The 18,590-nt window shown below is 38.1% G+C and overlaps 1 protein-coding gene across 7 annotated transcripts in view; it reads right to left on the bottom strand.

Moving 5' to 3' along the window:
• Window positions 1-18,590, bottom strand: part of DMD (dystrophin) — a 1,185,061-nt gene that overhangs the window by 882,737 nt on the left and 283,734 nt on the right. For all 7 annotated transcript variants that reach the window (XM_087966867.1, XM_087966866.1, XM_087966869.1 and 4 more), the window contains exon 18: window positions 12,867-12,954. In XM_087966867.1, coding sequence (XP_087822993.1) covers window positions 12,867-12,954 — 88 coding nt within the window. The remainder of the gene's footprint in view (window positions 1-12,866; window positions 12,955-18,590) is intronic.

Below are 18,590 nucleotides of genomic sequence, written 5' to 3'. Positions count from 1 at the left end.
TAAGCCAGTGGTCCCCAACCTTTTTTGTACCAGGGACCAGTTTTAAGCACAAACACTTTTTCAAGGACCGGGAATCGAGTTTGGTGGTTAGCTTGCAGACGTTTCATTACCTAACTAGGTAACATCTGATGTTGTTACCTAGTCGGGTAATAAAACATCTGCCAGCAAACCACCAAGTTCAGGGAGCGCTCGGCCCTGCCTCCTCAGCCCCATCCCTCAGGTGTCTCCTCCCTCCCTCCCTCAGGTGTGCCTGCTCGTTCCTCTCTCAGTCGCTCTCTCGCTGCTCCACCAGCCCAGGAAGAAACTGATTCAAAGAGCGGGGGTGTGTGCCGCTGCGCCGCAGCGCTCGGCGCCCGTTTACCCACCCCCGCCGCGCGCCGTGGTTCAATCCACAGTGCTCCGTTTGCCTGCCTGCCTGCCTTCTTCGTTTCGGAGCAGCTTTGGCTGATAAAAAGAGGCGAATAGTTATTATTCTCAGCCGAAGCTGGTCCCAAACAACCAAACAGGCAGGCAGGCAGAACGGAGCACTGTGGATTGAAGATGCGCGGCGGACGGGGTGGGGGTAAACGGGCGCTCGGAGGCGCTGCGGCGACAGGAAAAGCCAACCCCCCCGGCTTCTTTGAAGCAGTTTCTTCCTGGGCTGGTGGAGGAGCGAGAGAGCAACTGAGAGAGGAACGAGGCGGAGGAAACCAAGCCGCTGAGCCAGAGAGCAGGACAGGCTTTGGTTGCTTCCTCCCTCCCCTTCTCTCATTTGTGTCCTTGATCCCTGATCCCAGCAGCATTCACCGAAGGCGAAGAAAGCCACCATTTTTTATTTTTTTTTCTTTGCGGCCCGGTACAGAGTGCTCCACGGACCGGGACCGGTCCGCGGCCCGGTGGTTGAGGACCCCTGATATAAGCAGATGCCAGTGATGTGGCAATAGGGACGGTCCTGCTTCAAAAGAATGAGCAGGACCAACTACAACCATGTGCTTATACATCCAAAAAGTTGAATGAGACTGAGCAGAAGTGGGCCATTTGGGAGAAAGAAGCTTATGCAGTTCAATGGGTGTTTTTAATCTGGAGGCAATTCCTAGAGGGAAGTAACATCCTTTTCAAAGTCTGAACTGATCACACAAATCTAGAAGCCCTCAGAACTCAGAGGAAGCTCTCCCCAAAACAAGTACGATGGGCTCAGTACTTTAACGATTTCATTTTACTCTCAAATATTTCCCTGGGGGAATTTTTTTTTTTGGCAGATGCACTATCCAGAAAATTGCAATACAATAGTGCGAAACCAAATGTAATCAACCCCATAGTACAAAACAATCAACTGGCCACTAAAGATCAGATCACCAGATCCCAGGCAAATCAGGAAACGTTGATGGACAACACCACCACTCAAACTTTCAAACAAGCATTGGCCACCGATGAATGGTTTTTAAGCCACAAACTCAATTAAATTAATTAAAGATGATTTGGCTTGGGTGGGAGGAAGTTGTATGTTCCAGCCAGCCAAAGACTGTGATTAATGGCAAGGTGCCACGACTCCAAATTAGCTGGACACTTTGGATTTGTGAAAACCTTTTATTTATTTTTTATTTTTATTTTATTTGATTTGATTTGTCAATTGCTTACAAGATAATAGGTATAAGTAAAAACATAGTTATGAATACATGGATACATATAAGAAAAATAAAAGAAACAATAGGACAGGGACAGTAGGCACGTTGGTGCACTTATGCACGCCCCCAAAGACCTCTTAGGAAAGGGGTGAGGTCAATAGTAGAAAGTCTAAGGTTAAAGTTTTTGGGAAGAAACCACAGAGTCAGGTAGAGTATTCCAGACATTGACCACTCTGTTGCTGAAGTCGTATTTCCTGCAATCAAGTTTGATGTGATTAACCTTGAATTTGTATCTATTGTTTGCTCTTGTATTGTTATGGTTGAAGCTGAAGTATTCATTGACAGGTAGGACATTGCAATGTATGATTTTATATACTATACTTAGATCGGACCGAAGGCAGTGTAGTTCTAGATTTCCTAGCTCTAGAATTTCAAGTCTGGTGGCATAAGGTATTCTGCAACGAGTAGAGAGTGGAGAACTCTTCTTGTGAAATATTTCTGGACTTTCTCAACTGTGTTAATATCAGATACGTAATGTGGGTTCCAGACCGATGAGCTGTATTCAAGTATTGGTCTAGCAAATGTTTTGTATGCTCTAGTTATGAGTGTAATATTACCAGAGAAAAGCTATGTAAGATTAGGTTAACAACTCTTAATGCCTTTTTGGCTATGTAGTTACAGTGGGCTCTAGCACTTAGATCATTAGAGATGAGTACTCCAAGATCCTTGACAGAGTTTGGATCATCAACAAGTTCTTGACTATTCAGCCTGTATTTTATTTTCTGATTTTTTTGCCAATATGTAAGACAGAGCATTTATTTGTTGAGATTTGAAGTTGCCATTTGTTTGACCATTCTGATACATAGTCAAGGTCTTTTTGAAGGGTAGCAGTATTGTCTGTGGTGTTGAATAGCTTTACATCATCAGTGAAGAGAAAGCAGTTGCTCTTAACATGATCACAGAGGTCATTTATGTAGAGTATGAAGAGAGTTGGTCCTACAACACTGCCTTGGGGACACCACTGTTGACAGGTACAGAATTTGATAGGATGCTCCCAATTTTGACCATTTGTTGTCTGTTTGAGAGGAATGCTTCTATCCAGTTATGCAGGTGTCCAGAGATACCGTAAGATTTTAGTTTTAGGAGTAGTTTGTTGTGTACCACTGAATCAAAGGCTTTACAGAAGTCCATGTAGATTGCGTCTATTGCTTTGCCCTGATCGAGTTGTGTAGTCCATATGTTTTTCCAGTGTAAGAGTTGCAGATTGCAGGATAGTTTTCTTCTGAAACCAAATTGTTTATTATAGAGTAGGTTGTTTGTCTCTAAGTGGAGGAAAATGGATTGGTTAATAATTGATTCCATGACTTTACAGGTGACTTGATTGCAGAAAATACGACTTCAGCAACAGAGTGGTCAATGTCTGGAATACTCTACCTGACTCTGTGGTTTCTTCCCAAAACTTTAACCTTAGACTTTCTACTATTGACCTCACCCCTTTCCTAAGAGGACTTTAGGGGTGTGCATAAGTGCACCAACATGCCTACTGTCCCTGTCCTATTGTTTCTTTTATTTTTCTTATATGTATCCATGTATTCATAAAGAGATTGGTCTGTAATTTTCAACTAGCCTGGGGTCTCCCTTTTTGAAGATGGGGATGACTGTGGCTTGTGACCATAGTTTTGGCAAGGAGCTGGTCCTGAAAGATTTTTCAAAGATTATGCGTAGAGGTTCAGCAATGGCAGTGGATAGCTTTTTTAAGAAGTAGGCACATATTCCGTCTGGTCCAATAGATAGAGATGGTTTTAGATTGCATAGTGCTTTTTCAACATTGTCTACTGTAAAATCGATATGTATTAGATCATTGTAGTTGTCTGTGGTTCGACTAGGAAATACTGGTATGATCCATTGCTGTTTAAAAATACTGAGCCAAAGAATGTGTTAAAACGATTGGCTTTAATAGTGTCGTCATTGCAGTCTTTACCATTAGGTCCTTTCAGGGGTGGGATGGACCTTGAGTCTTTTAGTTTGTTGTTTACAAATTGTAGAAAGTGTGGGTGGAATTGGTGCATAGAAGGTTTTCCTCTTGTTTAATGTGATAACTGGTGCATTCAGTCTTTATCTGGTGGCATAAATTTTTGTATCGGCTTTTGATGTTGGCAGCGTGAACAGATTTGTTTTTCCACCAAAGTGATTTCTTTTTGTATTGAAGCTTCCTTTTATTATGGGTAATCTGTTTTTTTCTGGTTTTGGGAGTTGTTATTGGTACATATAGTTTGATAACTCTTTTGACTTCAAGTAAAAATATGTTGTAATGGTCTTCAACAGTATTGCATCCAGTGAATAGAAATTGCCAATCAAGGGATGAGAGATCGTTGTCTATAAGATCATAGTTTTGAAGTTATAATTGGGGATCACATCATTGTGTTGATTTTTGTGTGGACATATGTTGAGACAAAAGTCAATCATGCTATAGTCACTGTTGGAAAAGGGTTCTTTAATTTGTATTCTGTAAATTGAATTCAAACTATTGCAGAAGATGAGATCGAGGCAGTTGTTAAGTCTCGTATTGTTGGTTACTAGTTGTTCCAGTCCCAGATTTGTTACAGCATTGTAGAAGGTTGCATGTATGGGTTCAGTTTTACATTTATTTAGGGTCCAGTTAATGTAAGGTAGATTGAAGTCACCAAGAAAGATAAAGGTGTGTGGGCAGGATGTTGCCCATGTTTAGTAAGAGGAGAAATTCAGGTATTAATTTAATTAATAAACTTAACTTAATCAAAAGATAATTTTGTTGGCCATCACTAAAAAAGGACATAGAGCTAGCTGTCCCATCTGTGCAGTTGCAAAAGACGTCGGGAAAATCCCAGGACTCTTGCAGAAGGTAGCTGGAGAGAGATTTCTATGGATTTTATTGTAGAACTGCCAGAACGTGGAGGGAATACTGTTATTTGGGCCTTGACAGACTTGTTTTCAAAACAGGCACACTTTATACCTTGCCAAATGATCCCAACTGCCAAGATCTAGCCAAATTATTCCTATTTTTTAATTTTTATTTAAAACAACAACAACAAATCCATCTTTCAGTTATACAGTGTGTCGACGGGATACATATATCTTGTGTGATTATTGATATTTGTATAATTTCTTACTGAGTTTACATTCATATTGCAATCTATTCATTATTATATATCATTGTAACAATATTATTTAATTTCTTACTTTATTTTCCAACCATTTATAAAATAAATCCCAAATCATATTTTTCCATTTCTTCTTGTTCTCTAATTGCCAATTTTAACCTACTCATTTCTGCACATTCCAGTATTTTCTTAATCACCTCCTCCTCCATTGGAACCTTTTCATTTTTCCAATTTTGAGCAAATACAATTCTAGCTACTGTTAGTGTATGTATAATAAAATATGTTATTTCTTTACTATAGTTCTCAGGTAGAATCCCCAATAAAAATATATCGGGCTTTAAATCTATGTGTTGTTTTGTCATCTTTTCCAATATCTTTTAGCTTCTGTGTATGTCCACCACATATGGTAATATGATCCAGGTATCTGGTGACATTTCCAGTGTTTGGCTGATTTGTCTTTAAACATCTTTGCCAGTCTTGCCGGGGCAAAATGCCATCTATAAAACATCTTATACAAATTTTCTTTATAAGCTATTGACATTGTTAATTTATAATTTCTATCCCACAGTGTCTGCCATTTATCCAAGTCTATCCCGTAACCAAAATCTCCTCCCAGGCTATCATCGTCTCTTTGACTTGTTCTTCTTCTAGTTTCACTCTGAGTAAATAACCATACAATTTTTAAATCATCTTTTCTTCCATTCCTGTTAAAATTTTATCTAATTCAGTCAATTCATTATAAAATCCATCTGTTTTAACATCTTTTTCATATCTAGAATGTATTTGCATATATGAGTACCAATTCATATCAATCCCTTGTTCATTCAATTCTTACTTTGTTTTGGTTCACCCCTTTCATTTAAAACATTATTATATCTAACAATATATCCCATTTTAAAAACATTTGGATATATAAATGCCTCCATTGTTGATAACCAGACTGGTATTTTCATATAATGATCACGCATGTCCCTTAAAATGTCATCTGTAAGTGACTGAATAAAACTCTCATCTAAACACAGCTCGTCCCGGCTCTTATCTGTGTATACTCTGAATATTTCATCGATTCCATCCCTTGTTTTCTCCCATATTGACAATAAAGCATCTTTTACATAATGTATTTGAAAGTAACCATGTATCTTCCTTTTCTTATGCCATAAAAAGCATGCCAACCCAGTTGTAAATTATGCCCCTCCAATGTTAAAAGCCTAATGTTTCTTAATACAATCCATTCTTTTATCCACAACAATACCGTGGCCTGATAATATAATTCCCAACTGGATAGCCCAAAACCTCCTCTCATTCTTGCATCCTGTAGCAGTTTTAATTTAATTTTTGCTTTCTTCCCTTGACATATATATTTCAATATTATTTTATTTAAACCATCAAAGTATTTCCCTTCAATTTTATATTCTTCTACCTTTTCTAGCAATTTAGGTCCTTTTTCTAATGGTTCTTCTAGTATAAAATGCCTGCAATTTGTACTCCTCCTTTTTTATCTCCATACCCTTTATTTCCTTATTTTCTCTAATATTTCTATTTAGCACTTCTAAGGTCAGTACAAATAACAGTGGTGACAAAGGGCATCTTTGTCTAGTTCCTTTTTTAATGTTAACATTTCCACTCAAATCACCATTTTTGCTGTTTTTTTATAATATATTGCCTTAATTATTTTGACAAACCTTTCCCCCAAACCCATTTCTTCCAATTGTACCAACATAAATTGCCAGTTCACATTGTCGAATGCTTTTTGTGCATCTAAGAATACCAACACTATTTGCTTCTCTGGATGTGCTTCGTAGTATTCCAGTGTATTCAGTATTGTCCTCATATTGTCTTTTATTTGTTTCTTAGGAAAGAAGCCATTTTGGTCCACATGTATAAAATGATTTAGATATCTTTTAGTCTTTCTGCCATTATTGAAGCACATATTTTATAATTCGCATTCAACAAGGATATCAGTCTATAGTTTTTTATCTGTTGTAAGTCAGAGTCTTATTTCGTATAAGAGTAATGTAAGCCTCCATCCATGAGTTAGGTACTTTGGCCTTTTATCAACACTTCATTTAAAACTTCTAACAATGTATTGCAAAGAGTCCTGTAGTGTTTTATATAGTTCTGCTGGTAGCCCATCCAGGCCAGGAGCTTTCCCATTGTTTTGTCTATTTATTGCTTCTATTAGTTCCATCATTGTTACTTTTTCTTCTAGCATTACCTTGATTTCTTCCGATATTTTAGATAGTTCTGCTTCTTTCAAATATTGTTTAACTTTTTCTTCTGTAATTATCTCTCAATCATATAGTTTCTCATAGTACTTTTGTGCTATTTCTTTCTTTTCTTCATTTCTATAGCAGGCAATTCCATTATCATCTATTAATTGTGTTATCCTTTTCTGTTCTTTTTCCTTTTTTAGTCTGTATGCTAACCATCTTCCCGGTTTATTTGCATTTTCAAAAAAATGCTTAGATCTTTTAATTTTTTGTGCCAGTTCTTCTTTCTCTATTAATTCCAATTTATGCTTAACTAAATTCATTTGATTTTTTATATTATTTTGCTGTGAGTATTTCTATAGTTCTTTCTCTAGTTTCTTATAGTCATCTTCGAGTATCTTTTGATCTTGTCTCTTTCTTTTGTTTCTTCTCCTTGTATAGGAGAGGAAATAAGTCTGATATAGGCCTTTATTGTATCCCATACATTTTGTAATGAGGTTTAGTCTTTTTTGTTTACTTTGAAGAAAAAAGCCAGTTCTCTTTCTGTATCTTTAATAAATTCCTTTTCCTTCAAAATTAAATTGTTCAAAGTCCATCTTATCCTTTTCTTTTGTCCCTTCCATTTGACCCTTATCAGATTGTGATCTGCCCAAGTGCTTGTTTCAATATTTATTTCTTGTACATTTGAGATTAGTTCTGTTGACATGCAAATCATATCAATTCTTCACCATGACAAATGTCTATTTGAGTAAAATGTCTATTGTTTACTCTTAGTGTTCATTTCTTGCCATATGTCCCAAATACCTAATTCTTCTGCCATCCTAAAAAAAAGATTTCGGCAATATTTTTCTATTTTTTTATTTATCTTCTGTGTATAGTCCAATTCTGTATCCACTATTGCATTGAAGTCATCTAAGATGCATATATTATCTTATTCCAGTTATCTTTTTGTTTGTTATAGAAATCCTCTTGTTTCTCATTTGGTGCTTATATTGCTACTAAAAGTATCTTTTTATTATTCTCCATTATCTCCACCATCAACATCCTCCCACCTTCATCTGTAAAAATTGATTTAGCTTTTATTGTTTTTTTAATATATAAAACTTTTGCTTTGCTCTGCCAATGATGAGTATAGATTGCCAATTTAGGATAGTCCAAAACATGGATATGTTGTTTTTTTAATATGTACCTCATGTAAACAAACTATATCTAATTTTAATTTTTCTAATTTATTAAAAATCCTTTTTCTTTTGATAGCCGAATTCAATCCATTTATATTTATTGACATTAATTTCTTCTTTCACCATTTTTATAATACTATGTGAGTTTGGTTGTTGCCATTTCTGCTCTGTTCTTTGTTCTCAGCTCTTCTTCTATTGTCGCCTTCCTCTGTGGCCTCTTCTCAACCTTTCTCATTTTCTCCAACACTAATGATTCCTTCCCTCATTCTCTCTTCTTCTTTTCCTCTAAAATATTCATCATAAAATTGCTCTGCTTTTTCTATTGAATCCAGTCTGTGTCTTTGTTCTTGCCAATTAACCATCAGACCTTCTGGTATTAGCCATCTGTAATTCACTCCTTTCTTAATTAGGATCTTTGTCAAGAACTGATATTCCTTTCTCAGGTCTCTCACTCTTCTCAGAATTTGTTTTAGGACTGTAATCACTTTCCCTTTAGATTTCAAAGAGTCATTCCTTGCTCTCTGCAATATTTCTGTTTTTATTGCCTTCTTGGTAAATCTCACGTGCACTTCTCCAGGTAATTTGTTTCTCATTACTTATCTGGTGTATACTCTGAATATTTCATCCATTCCATCCATCATTTTTTCTTCAGGCACCTCGTATTGTCTCGTATTGTTGGGTTACTAGTTGTTCCATTCCCAGATTTGTTACAGCATTGTAGAAGGTTGCATGTATGGGTTCAGTTTTACATTCGTTTAGGGTCCAGTTAATGTGAGGTAGATTGAAGTCAAGAAAGATAAAGGTGTGTGGGCAGGATGTTGGCCATGTTAGTAGTGAATTTAGCTTGTTTACATGTTCAATGTTATAATCAGGGGTTCTGTAACATGGTAAGAATTGAAATGTGATATTTAAGGACAGTTCACAGACGATGGTCTCAGGAAGAGCAAGCTCCTGGGTAACTTGGATGTTTTTTAGATGTAAGGACTTTTTATAGAAGATAGCAACACCATCTCCTCTATGGATTTCACGATCTGATCAGTAAACATGATAGTCTCTTACTGTGGTAATGGAGTCAGGGAGAGATGCGTCGAGCCATGTTTCACAGACAAATATGATGTCAAATTTAGCCATATTTAGTAAGAGGAGAAATTCAGGTATTTTATTTAAGGCTTCTTGCATTGAGTAGCTTGCATTTAAGGCCAGTTGTGGTTGGAATTGAGGTAGTTAGGGGTGTGCATGCCTAGTTTTGAGTGGTGGTGGGTTGGATGAGGTAGGGTTGGATGTGGAGTTGTGGGTTGTGTGACTTACTTTTTATACAATCAGCGCAGTAGTCAATGTACAGGTCCTTCTCTCCATTGTCTAGATGTCTTTTGAGTTCATTGTGGAGTTCATGGGAGCGGATTCTTTGCAGTATGGATAAGTCTGGTGTTGAGCAAAGTTTTTTGTGGTTAGGATTGGTTTTTGCAATGGGGTTTATTGTATGAATGAATATGTGTTTGCTGGACTCATTTTTGCATACAACTCTACAAAATTTTGGGGCCACCGAGCCATCACTATATTTGAACTCAGGGCCATCTCTGGTTATTTCAATGTTATCTTCAGAAGAGATGTTTGTTGTATTTGAGTTGCTTATGATATTGCGTACTTTGGTGATGTCGCCTGATTCGTTGGTGTCTTCAAGACCAAATAAGATGGCATTTGGATGTTTCTGATCATGTTCCATGGTGTCTGATGAGTAAGGGGATACCATTTGTGGAATTATTTGATGGGATAGTAATTATTTGTGGTTGTGGTTTGGTGGTTATTTTTGGTTGTAGTTGTGATTGTAGTTGAGGTAGTAGTTGTGGTAGTGGTTGTTGAGTTGGGATTTGATTTTGAGCTGATAGGTAGTCGCTTATGAGTGCTGTATTTTTTTCAAGAGAAATTAGGCTTTCTTGTATAATTGTTTCAAAACGTGTTGCTAAGCGTTTTTCTATTGAGTGCATGAGTGATTCTATGCTATCAACTCTGTCAGGCAGGGTACTTGGTTTGTTTAGCTTAGGAAAACATGATGGACATAGACAAGGGAATGTATCTGATGCTTGTAGGAGATCAGCTACATCTTTGTTTAAGTTTAAGCAGGCAAGGTGGGCTTAATTGTCACATAGGTAGCATTCAATGTTATTTTCGCTTTAATTGATGGTTTTAAGACATCTGAAGCATGTACAGGAGTCTGGGAAGTCATTGGTAGAGATATTATTTTGTTGTTGTTTGGTAGTGGAGGATTTGGAGTTTGTGGAGTTCCTGGCTGGCATGGTCAATGACAATAGCACACTAAACAATTACAATAGCTAATTAATGTGATAGGTAGACAGTTACTTAATGAATGTTGGTAATTAATAAATGTTAATTGATAAGTTAGAAAACAAATCAAAGTAAGGTTACTTATTACTAAAAATCAATCAATCAACTTATCACTAAGAATCAATCAATCAATCAACTAGATAATCAATGATACAGTATTAAATCTCTATCAATTCAATGAATCAGTAAATTAGTGGTCATTTAACAATTATTATACTATTATATGATAAATCAATTATTATAGACAAAGCATTATCTATCAATATTTGGTCTTGAAGTACTGAAATAGTGGAGGTAGTGAAGTATTGGAGGTTTGTTGTGTAAAGTTCCTTTGTTTTTCCTTAAAGCCACATTTTTTGTTTTGTTTTGTTTTTGTTTTAAAGAAGAAGCATTGCTGTTTGATAGATTTGAATGGAGAAGATTTGAATGAGCTCACCAATCATCTACTTTGGAGTTTGGAATGGATGAGATTTGGGTGGGGGTTTAGTGGGGTTGTCCAATCACCTGAGTGGGAATTTAAATTCAGGCTGACTAATCAGCTGGGTGATTTAAATGGAACTGGGTGATTTATATGGAGACTATCAATTCTCCATGAGTCTCCTTTGTTCTCCCCAATTAGCGGCCATTTAGAATTACAGTCTCTTGCTCTCCTCCAGTCCCAACTCCCTTTCAGATGTTTAGGATTACCCTCTGTCAGTTTCGTCTCTTTCTCTGCAGTTCAGATTCACACTCTACACCAGTCAATCTTCACTCCCAGAATCAGTCTCTCTGTAAGTGACTGAATAAAACTCTCATCTAAACACAGCTCGTCCCGGCTCTTATCTGTATCCACTCTCCACTATCCACTCTCTGCTCTCATTTATTCACAGCTCATGTCGGCTCTTATCACTATCAGCTCTCCGCTATCCGTCCTTTGCTCTCTGCACGCCCTATTAAGTTATCTACCAGTCCCAGTTCTTTCAGGTCTCACCCATTCAAAATGGCGTCCTACGGAATGGAGTCTTAGGCTCTCCGCTTGGGATGATGTCCTGGCTCACTCTCTCTGCTCAATCTCGGGATTGCTGGCAAGTTCTCAGTTCTCAGAACCTTCCAAAACCTTTCAACAGTCCCAGTTGAGGTAGATTGCGGCTCCATTGGCCCCAGACCCCACACCCTGTCTCCAGCAATGCGGTTAGGCATTCACCTCGATCACCATCTTTTTGCACTTATCTACAAAATTCCTACAATCACAACCATCTAAGAAATTAGGACCTTTCATTGGAAAGGTTCATTGGACCTTTCCGCATAAGTAGGATTATCAATCATGTGACAGTAAAATTGTCTCTTCCAAAAACACTTAGACAAGTCCACCCAGTGTTTCATATTAGCTTACTCAAACAGGAAGTGATTTCAATTCTCAGACCACCTGCAACTACACCACCTACTCCCATCATGGTAGAGGGTTAACAAACCTTTGAAATCAAGGAAATCCTTGACTCTAGAATCCATAGGGGGAAAACTCAATACTTAGTTGCTTGAAAACATTTACCCTCATCACAAAATGAATGGGTAGCTAAACAACACATTAGAGCCCCCATATTACTGAAACAATTCCATTCCCAATATCCTAACAAACCTTACTAACATATTATAATGAATTTGTCTTCTATTTCTTTTTTGGTTTCAGGTGAACCTCTCTTTTTTCTAAGGAAGGCGGCATGTCAGATCCCAAAAAGTGATACTGCCATTCAATGGAGAGATGGGGGAGTCTTGGATTTGAATCACTAGTATTGTCTGTGACAAATGATATTTTTATTTGTTTTCTCAGAGCCACCAGGAAACAACATCTTCACACCTGGGGAGTGGTTGAATTAACGTTCTGGCTAAAGGGAGGGGGGTCTCTGCTGCTTTCATTATACTGATCTTGCCTCAGGGTAGTCAGACGTTACTTTGAATCGGATGCTATCACATCTGCTTAATAAAACATTCCTTTTGAAATCCTTCAATTTGAGAGTCTTCACTTTCTTAAGTGAGAAGGAGAGGCAGTCCTTACACATGCTTAAAATGACTGCAGTTGGATAGAAAAAAAGAGGCAAATAATTTATTGTAAAAAAATTCTAATTCATTTTAGTCCATTACTAAGATGCAACGTAGTGAGTATCTGAGGAAGAACAGCATCTTGTTAATTGTTCAATCTTCAAAATGTGGACAGTATTTTAAATATTTTGAACAACACTTTAATTTGTGGTAGTAAATTCCTATTGTTTTCATTAATTAAAATTTAACATATAGAATAAATTTATAGCTCATTTTAATCTTCATGATTCACTAATAACATTCCTATTATATAATCCTATGTTTTTATAAAACCACTAACAAAGTTATATAAATCCAATGCCATGTAATTACCATTCACCATCTGTTCTACGAGGGCCTCAGATGATCTATTGGCATCTTGAAGCTTCCTGCACTTTTCAGGTTTTTCTCGTTCTATGATCTGTAACATGATGAAAAAGTTGAACACTTCACATGAAACACTTTTCAAAGTTTGGCTAACAAAAACCTTGATTAGATAAATCTGGTTTTAAAAGCAATAGTGATGTCTTCTATATTTGATAAATCTGAAAAGTATTGCTATATTTAAATATTCATGATATTTTCAGTCCATAAAAACTTAGATTATTCCTCATTTATCTAAATTTTCATCTTTTTGCCTGGTTAATCAGATTCTACAAATTAATCAAATATGAAATATTTAATGACTCCTTTCATTAATCTGTTTGAAGCAGTAATTATACTTAACCTAAGCAGCAGTAATAAACTTAATGAAACCACTGCTTCCTCCATATAGTAATAGCTTATAACTTTTATTGAGTATTAAATGCAACATGTTACTGTTTTGCATCTAATTCATACTACATCTACCTGTACTTTAACTCCATGAGTACTTCATGAATCTTTTATGAAGAACTGATGGGAGGGTAGATATTGCATAGATACGAAAATCATCTGAAACAAGGTTCTCCGCACATGTGAGTGCATATCAGTATCTCTCTCCAAATTATTAAAAACTCAGTGTTCAGAAATTGCCCCCTTCTGCTTCCAATTACATGTGCACGGATTGCTATTTTACATGCAGAGAGCTAGAAGCCACTGAAAAGCAATTGCACAAATTTGGAAAGGATAATTTGGAAATGATTGCACAATTTTGTGCAATTTATAATTATCCCCTTTTTCAAAAAAGAAAAAAAATGCATAGCCCTGGTGCATAGTTTACAATTGATGGATGGATGAGAAATAATTTATATAGAAAATGTATTTTTAAAAAGATTGGACTTTTCTAACATATAAGATTGTTCAAAAGTATGTACACGGAAATTCACACTTTTCATAATTTCATGCTATAATTAACAGTAAACTGCACAGTAAACATGCTATAATTAAAAGTAAACTGGATAAACATAGTATAGTATAAAATTTTTAGGCAAAATGTACATTATTGAATAATATCAACATAATTATAACTTATTATAGTGTCTTCAAATTTGTACTGAGAAAATACATGTATACCAGTATTTGTGCATACTCTTGCTATGAAAAAGAGGAATCCTAAGAAATATCCATGTAAATGAAAAGATACTATTAGTCATTCCTAATCCTGGAATATTATTCTGTTCATTTTTGTCAAACATCCAAATAATAACAGTTTACAGTTTACCATTCAAATATAACCAGTTATGTACAGTTGCTGCTCCAGAAAAACTGTTTTGACTCCTGTGATAACATATAAGGTTTTGGTAAGAGCAAATGGTTGCTCAATGGTGGCGCAATGGTTAGAATTCAGTACTGTAGGCTATTTCTGCTGATTACCAACTGCCAGCAGTTTGGCAATTTGGGTCTCACCAGCTCAAGGTTGACTCCACATTCCATTCTTCTGAGGTGGGCAGTAAAATAAGGACCCAGATTGTTGGAGGCAATATGCTGACTCTGTAAACCACTTAGAGAGGGCTGTAAAGCACTGTGAAGCAGCATATAAGGCTATTGCTATTGGTTCATTACATTTTCTTCAAGTCATACATTCTCTTCCTGCAAGGAAGTCTTCAGACTAGGTATTGGTCCTTAATCCCCATCATTCATCTGTATTTGAATTTGCATAATTGCAAAAATGGCTCAACAAACAACAGTTGTAGGTTTGGGGCTTTGCAGAAACCTTTACTGAAGTTCAAACAAATGCAAATAAATCATTCTTTTAGAGCTCTCGTGGGATTTGCAGAGGTCCGGGAAGACTGCTGCCACTGCATGTATGACCATGTCTTTTATCAAAGCCTTCTATATATTTAGTAATTTTTTTTGGGTTTTATAAAACAGAAAGACAAAATATGAAAGAACAGAATCAATATAGATTTGGAGGAAAAAGTTCTGAAGTGAATTTATGGTTGAATTATGGATAAAGAATTATTACTAGATGAAGTTCCTTTCTTCATATAATTTAATGTAACACGTTATATTTCTTGATATGTGTACGTGTATATTCAAATACACATGGATACATACACGCAGGGGTGGGATTCAAATTTTGTAACAACCGGTTCTGTGGGCGTGGCTTAATTTGTGGGTGTGGCTTGGTGGCCATGTGACTGGGTGGGCATGGCTTGGTGGCCATGTGACTGGCAAATCAAATATAAGTGGTCCTCGCTTAATGGCTGGTTGCTTAGCAAGTGTTCTAATTTATGACTGATCTCCCCAGAGCTATTTGACCTGTTTTTGGAGTTTTGACAGCCATGAACACACACACACACACACACACCCTTCTAACCCTGCTGGAGCAGAGGGTTAGACTAGAAGATGACCTCCGAGATCCCTTGCAGGCCAGCCCTAGATTGCTGTGCTGCTTCAAAGAGTCTTCTGAAGCCAAGGTTTGTGTTCTTCCTTCCTCTCCTTTTTTTCTCCCCCACTTCCATGCATCTCATTCACTTTCTCTCTCTCTCTCTCTCTTTCTTTCTCTTTCTTTCTGTCCCTTCCTTCCACCCCCTTTCTTCCTTTCACTTCCTTTCACTCTCCCTTTTCTTTTTCCCCTTTCTTTCTTTTCTTTGTTGTCTCTTCCTTCTCTCTTCCTCTCTCTCTTTCCTTCTCTCTCTCTCCCCCTCTCTCTTTCTCCCCACTCTTTCTCCCTCCCCCTCTTTCTCTCTCTCTCTCTCCCTCTCCCTCTTTCCCCCCTTTCCCTCTCTCTTTCTCTCTCTTTTCTCTCTTTCCCCCTCTCTCTTTCTCCCTCCTCTCTCCCTCTCTCCCTTTTTCTCTCTCTTTCTGTTCCTTCCCTTCTTCCTTCCCTCTCTCCTTCTACAGCTAGGAGACCCACCTGAAACACACACAAACACTTCTAACCCTGCTATTCTATGATTCTGTAAGGATCTCTTGCTAGAGCAGGGGTTGGACTAGATGACCTCCAAGATCCCTTGCAGGCCAACCCTAGATTGCTGTGCTACTTCAAAGAGTCTTCTGAAGCCAGGGTTTGTGTTCTTCCTTCCTCTTTTTTCTCCCTCCCTCACTCCTTTCATGTATTTATCTATCCATTCATATATCTCATTCACTTTCTCCTCTCTCTCTCTCTCTCTCTCTCTCTCTCTCTCTCTTTCTTTCTTTCTTTCTTTCTTTCTCTCTGTCCCTTCCTTCCATCCCCCTTTCTTCCTTTCACTTCCTTTCTCTCCTTTTTTTCTTTTTTCCCTTTTTCTCTTTTCTTTCTTGTCTCTTCCTTCTCCCTTCTCTCTCTCTCTCTCTCTCTCTCCACCTCTCTTTCCCTCTCTCCCCCTCTCTTTCTCTTTCTCTCTCTCTGCCCCCTCTTTCCCTCTCTTTCTCTCCCTCCCCCTCTCTCCCCCGCTCTTTCTCTCTCTCCCCTTCTCTCCCCCTCTTTCTTTATCTCTTTCCTTCTCTTCTCTTTTTCCTTCCCCCCCTTCTCTATCTCTTTCTTTCTTTCTCTTTCTCTCTCTCTCTTCTTCCTCCATCCATCTCTCCTTCTAAAGCAGGGGTCTCAAACTCAATTTACCTGGGGGCCACTGGAGGCAGAGTCTGGGTGAGGCTGGGCCGCATAACAGATTCCACAAAAATGTTGTTAAAAAAAATATCCTCAAATGTCATCAACAGTTAATGATTTCTCCAATACATGAACTGTCCTGAACACATGAATGGAACATTGAATGAAGATCATGAACAGTTCCTCAGAACATGGCTTCTCCAGCTTACTCCTTGCTGCCAGAGACTTGACAACGCTTCTTCTCACATATCTGAGCCACATTTGGCTTGAGAGAGGAGGCACTTGAGACCCTCAGTATGGCTTGAAGATGATCATCAGTAAGTCTGGACCTGTGTTAGGGATAACATTGTTTTACCCTAACTGTTTTGGGTAAAGATAATAAAATGATGAATCATGGTTTGTCAGATAAAGTGTATGTGACTTTAAGCTAAAGGAATGTAATTAAGGGTGCAGCTGTAAAAGTACTATATAAGCAGCAAGGCACTCTCTGGCTCTTACTGGCTGGCTTATTGAAGACTGCGTTCTTGCTGGATCGGGAGGAGAAGAAGTGTTGGATTACTTTGAAGATATTTCTCAACGGAGAGAAGATAAGTTTTGGACAGATTTATTATATGTGTACTGACACTGGCTATTCGACACGGACTTTGCAATTAGAGTATCCTCGACAAGACTTGACTGAATTTGGTATATGACTAATGGACTGTTTATTATGACTATGCTATAATTCTTAAATAGAATAAACTATATTTTTGATAGCACAAGCGTATCTGTATTTTTACTGCGTGTTAACTAGAAAACTTATCTCACACATTTACCTGTCTTCCTATCTGACTTCGCTGCACATTCTGTTTAGTTTGTTTTCCTTAACACCGTTGGGGAATCCAGGCTTAACAACCTGTACTTGGACTTGTTAAAGTTCAGGGTGGAGAAGAAGCCACGACGAGGAACAGCGGGCGGGACTTCCTTCAGAGGTCCATTCCCCCTGCGGGCCGCACTAATATTATACTTTCATATCACGGTGGGGGCCACAGGATATCATCCTGCGGGCATATTGGCCCACGGGCCACGAGTTTGAGACCCTGTTCTAAAGCTAGGAGACCCACCTGAAACACACACACACACACACACACACTTCCAACATTGCTCATTAGCTTATGTTCTTCCCGGCCAGTCTCCCAGAGCAGGGGTTGCCAACCTTTTGGACCTCAGGGACCACCAAACTCATACTTTTAAATCCCGAGGACCACTAATACGATTTTTTAAAAAAGATAATATTATTTTTTAAATTTTATATATAAAATTGTTATGTCTCACCTGTATCCACAGGTGAGCAATCAAAATTTAAAGTTCCAAAAATATAAGCAACCAAAAACAAACCCCAACAAAGATAACTGCTGAGGTTTTTCCCAGTCCTCAGCAGTAGTTCTGAAATCTGTTTGGCAATCTTGAAGTGCCTATAAATCACAATGCCTCAGATAATCTTCACAGTACTTTCGCTCTAACAAGACACTTTGCTTCTGGCAAATTTCTCAAGCCAATCCGTTTCCTTTTATTCCCTAAGGGGGCGTGTTAGTCTCATTAATTAATCACTGGCTTGACGCTTCTTTCCCAATTGAGATTGACGTCTCAATCTCCGTCTATTTCTCACGTCAAGCCAGGATCCTCAAAGTCCTCCTCCTCACTTGAAACCTCTCGCACGTTTTCCTGATTATCTGTTACCGGCTGCTGCGTAATCAGAGAGGGGAGATTCGGGAGGGAGAGGACTTTGACACCTTCAATAAATTAGGTTCGTCTCTCATAGCTAAGTCCACCTCCTCATCCTGGCTACCTTCAAAATCACTTAATAATGCAGGTTCGGAGAAGGCGGAGCCACGTCGCCGCGTTACAGCTGTAATTTCGGGCTCGAAGTTACAGCTGATATCTTCGCCCTGGTCGGTCCCAACGGACCTAAACCGTCCCGTAGAGACGGTGATAGTAAGGGCGCGTTCTGTTGATCACAGGGACATCGCAAGTCCCTGGTGGATCCAGAAGAAGCCCCTTTACCATCGGCGGAGAGGCAGCCATTAAGCTGCTGAAGCAGGGACAGCTCCGAAAGGAAGAGAAGA

Source organism: Notechis scutatus, chromosome 5 (assembly GCF_049901735.1).
Source record: "Notechis scutatus isolate UNSWTSFEM ecotype Mainland chromosome 5, rNotScu1.2, whole genome shotgun sequence".
NCBI lineage: Eukaryota > Metazoa > Chordata > Lepidosauria > Squamata > Elapidae > Notechis > Notechis scutatus.
This window is presented reverse-complemented; position numbering and strand designations above follow the sequence as displayed.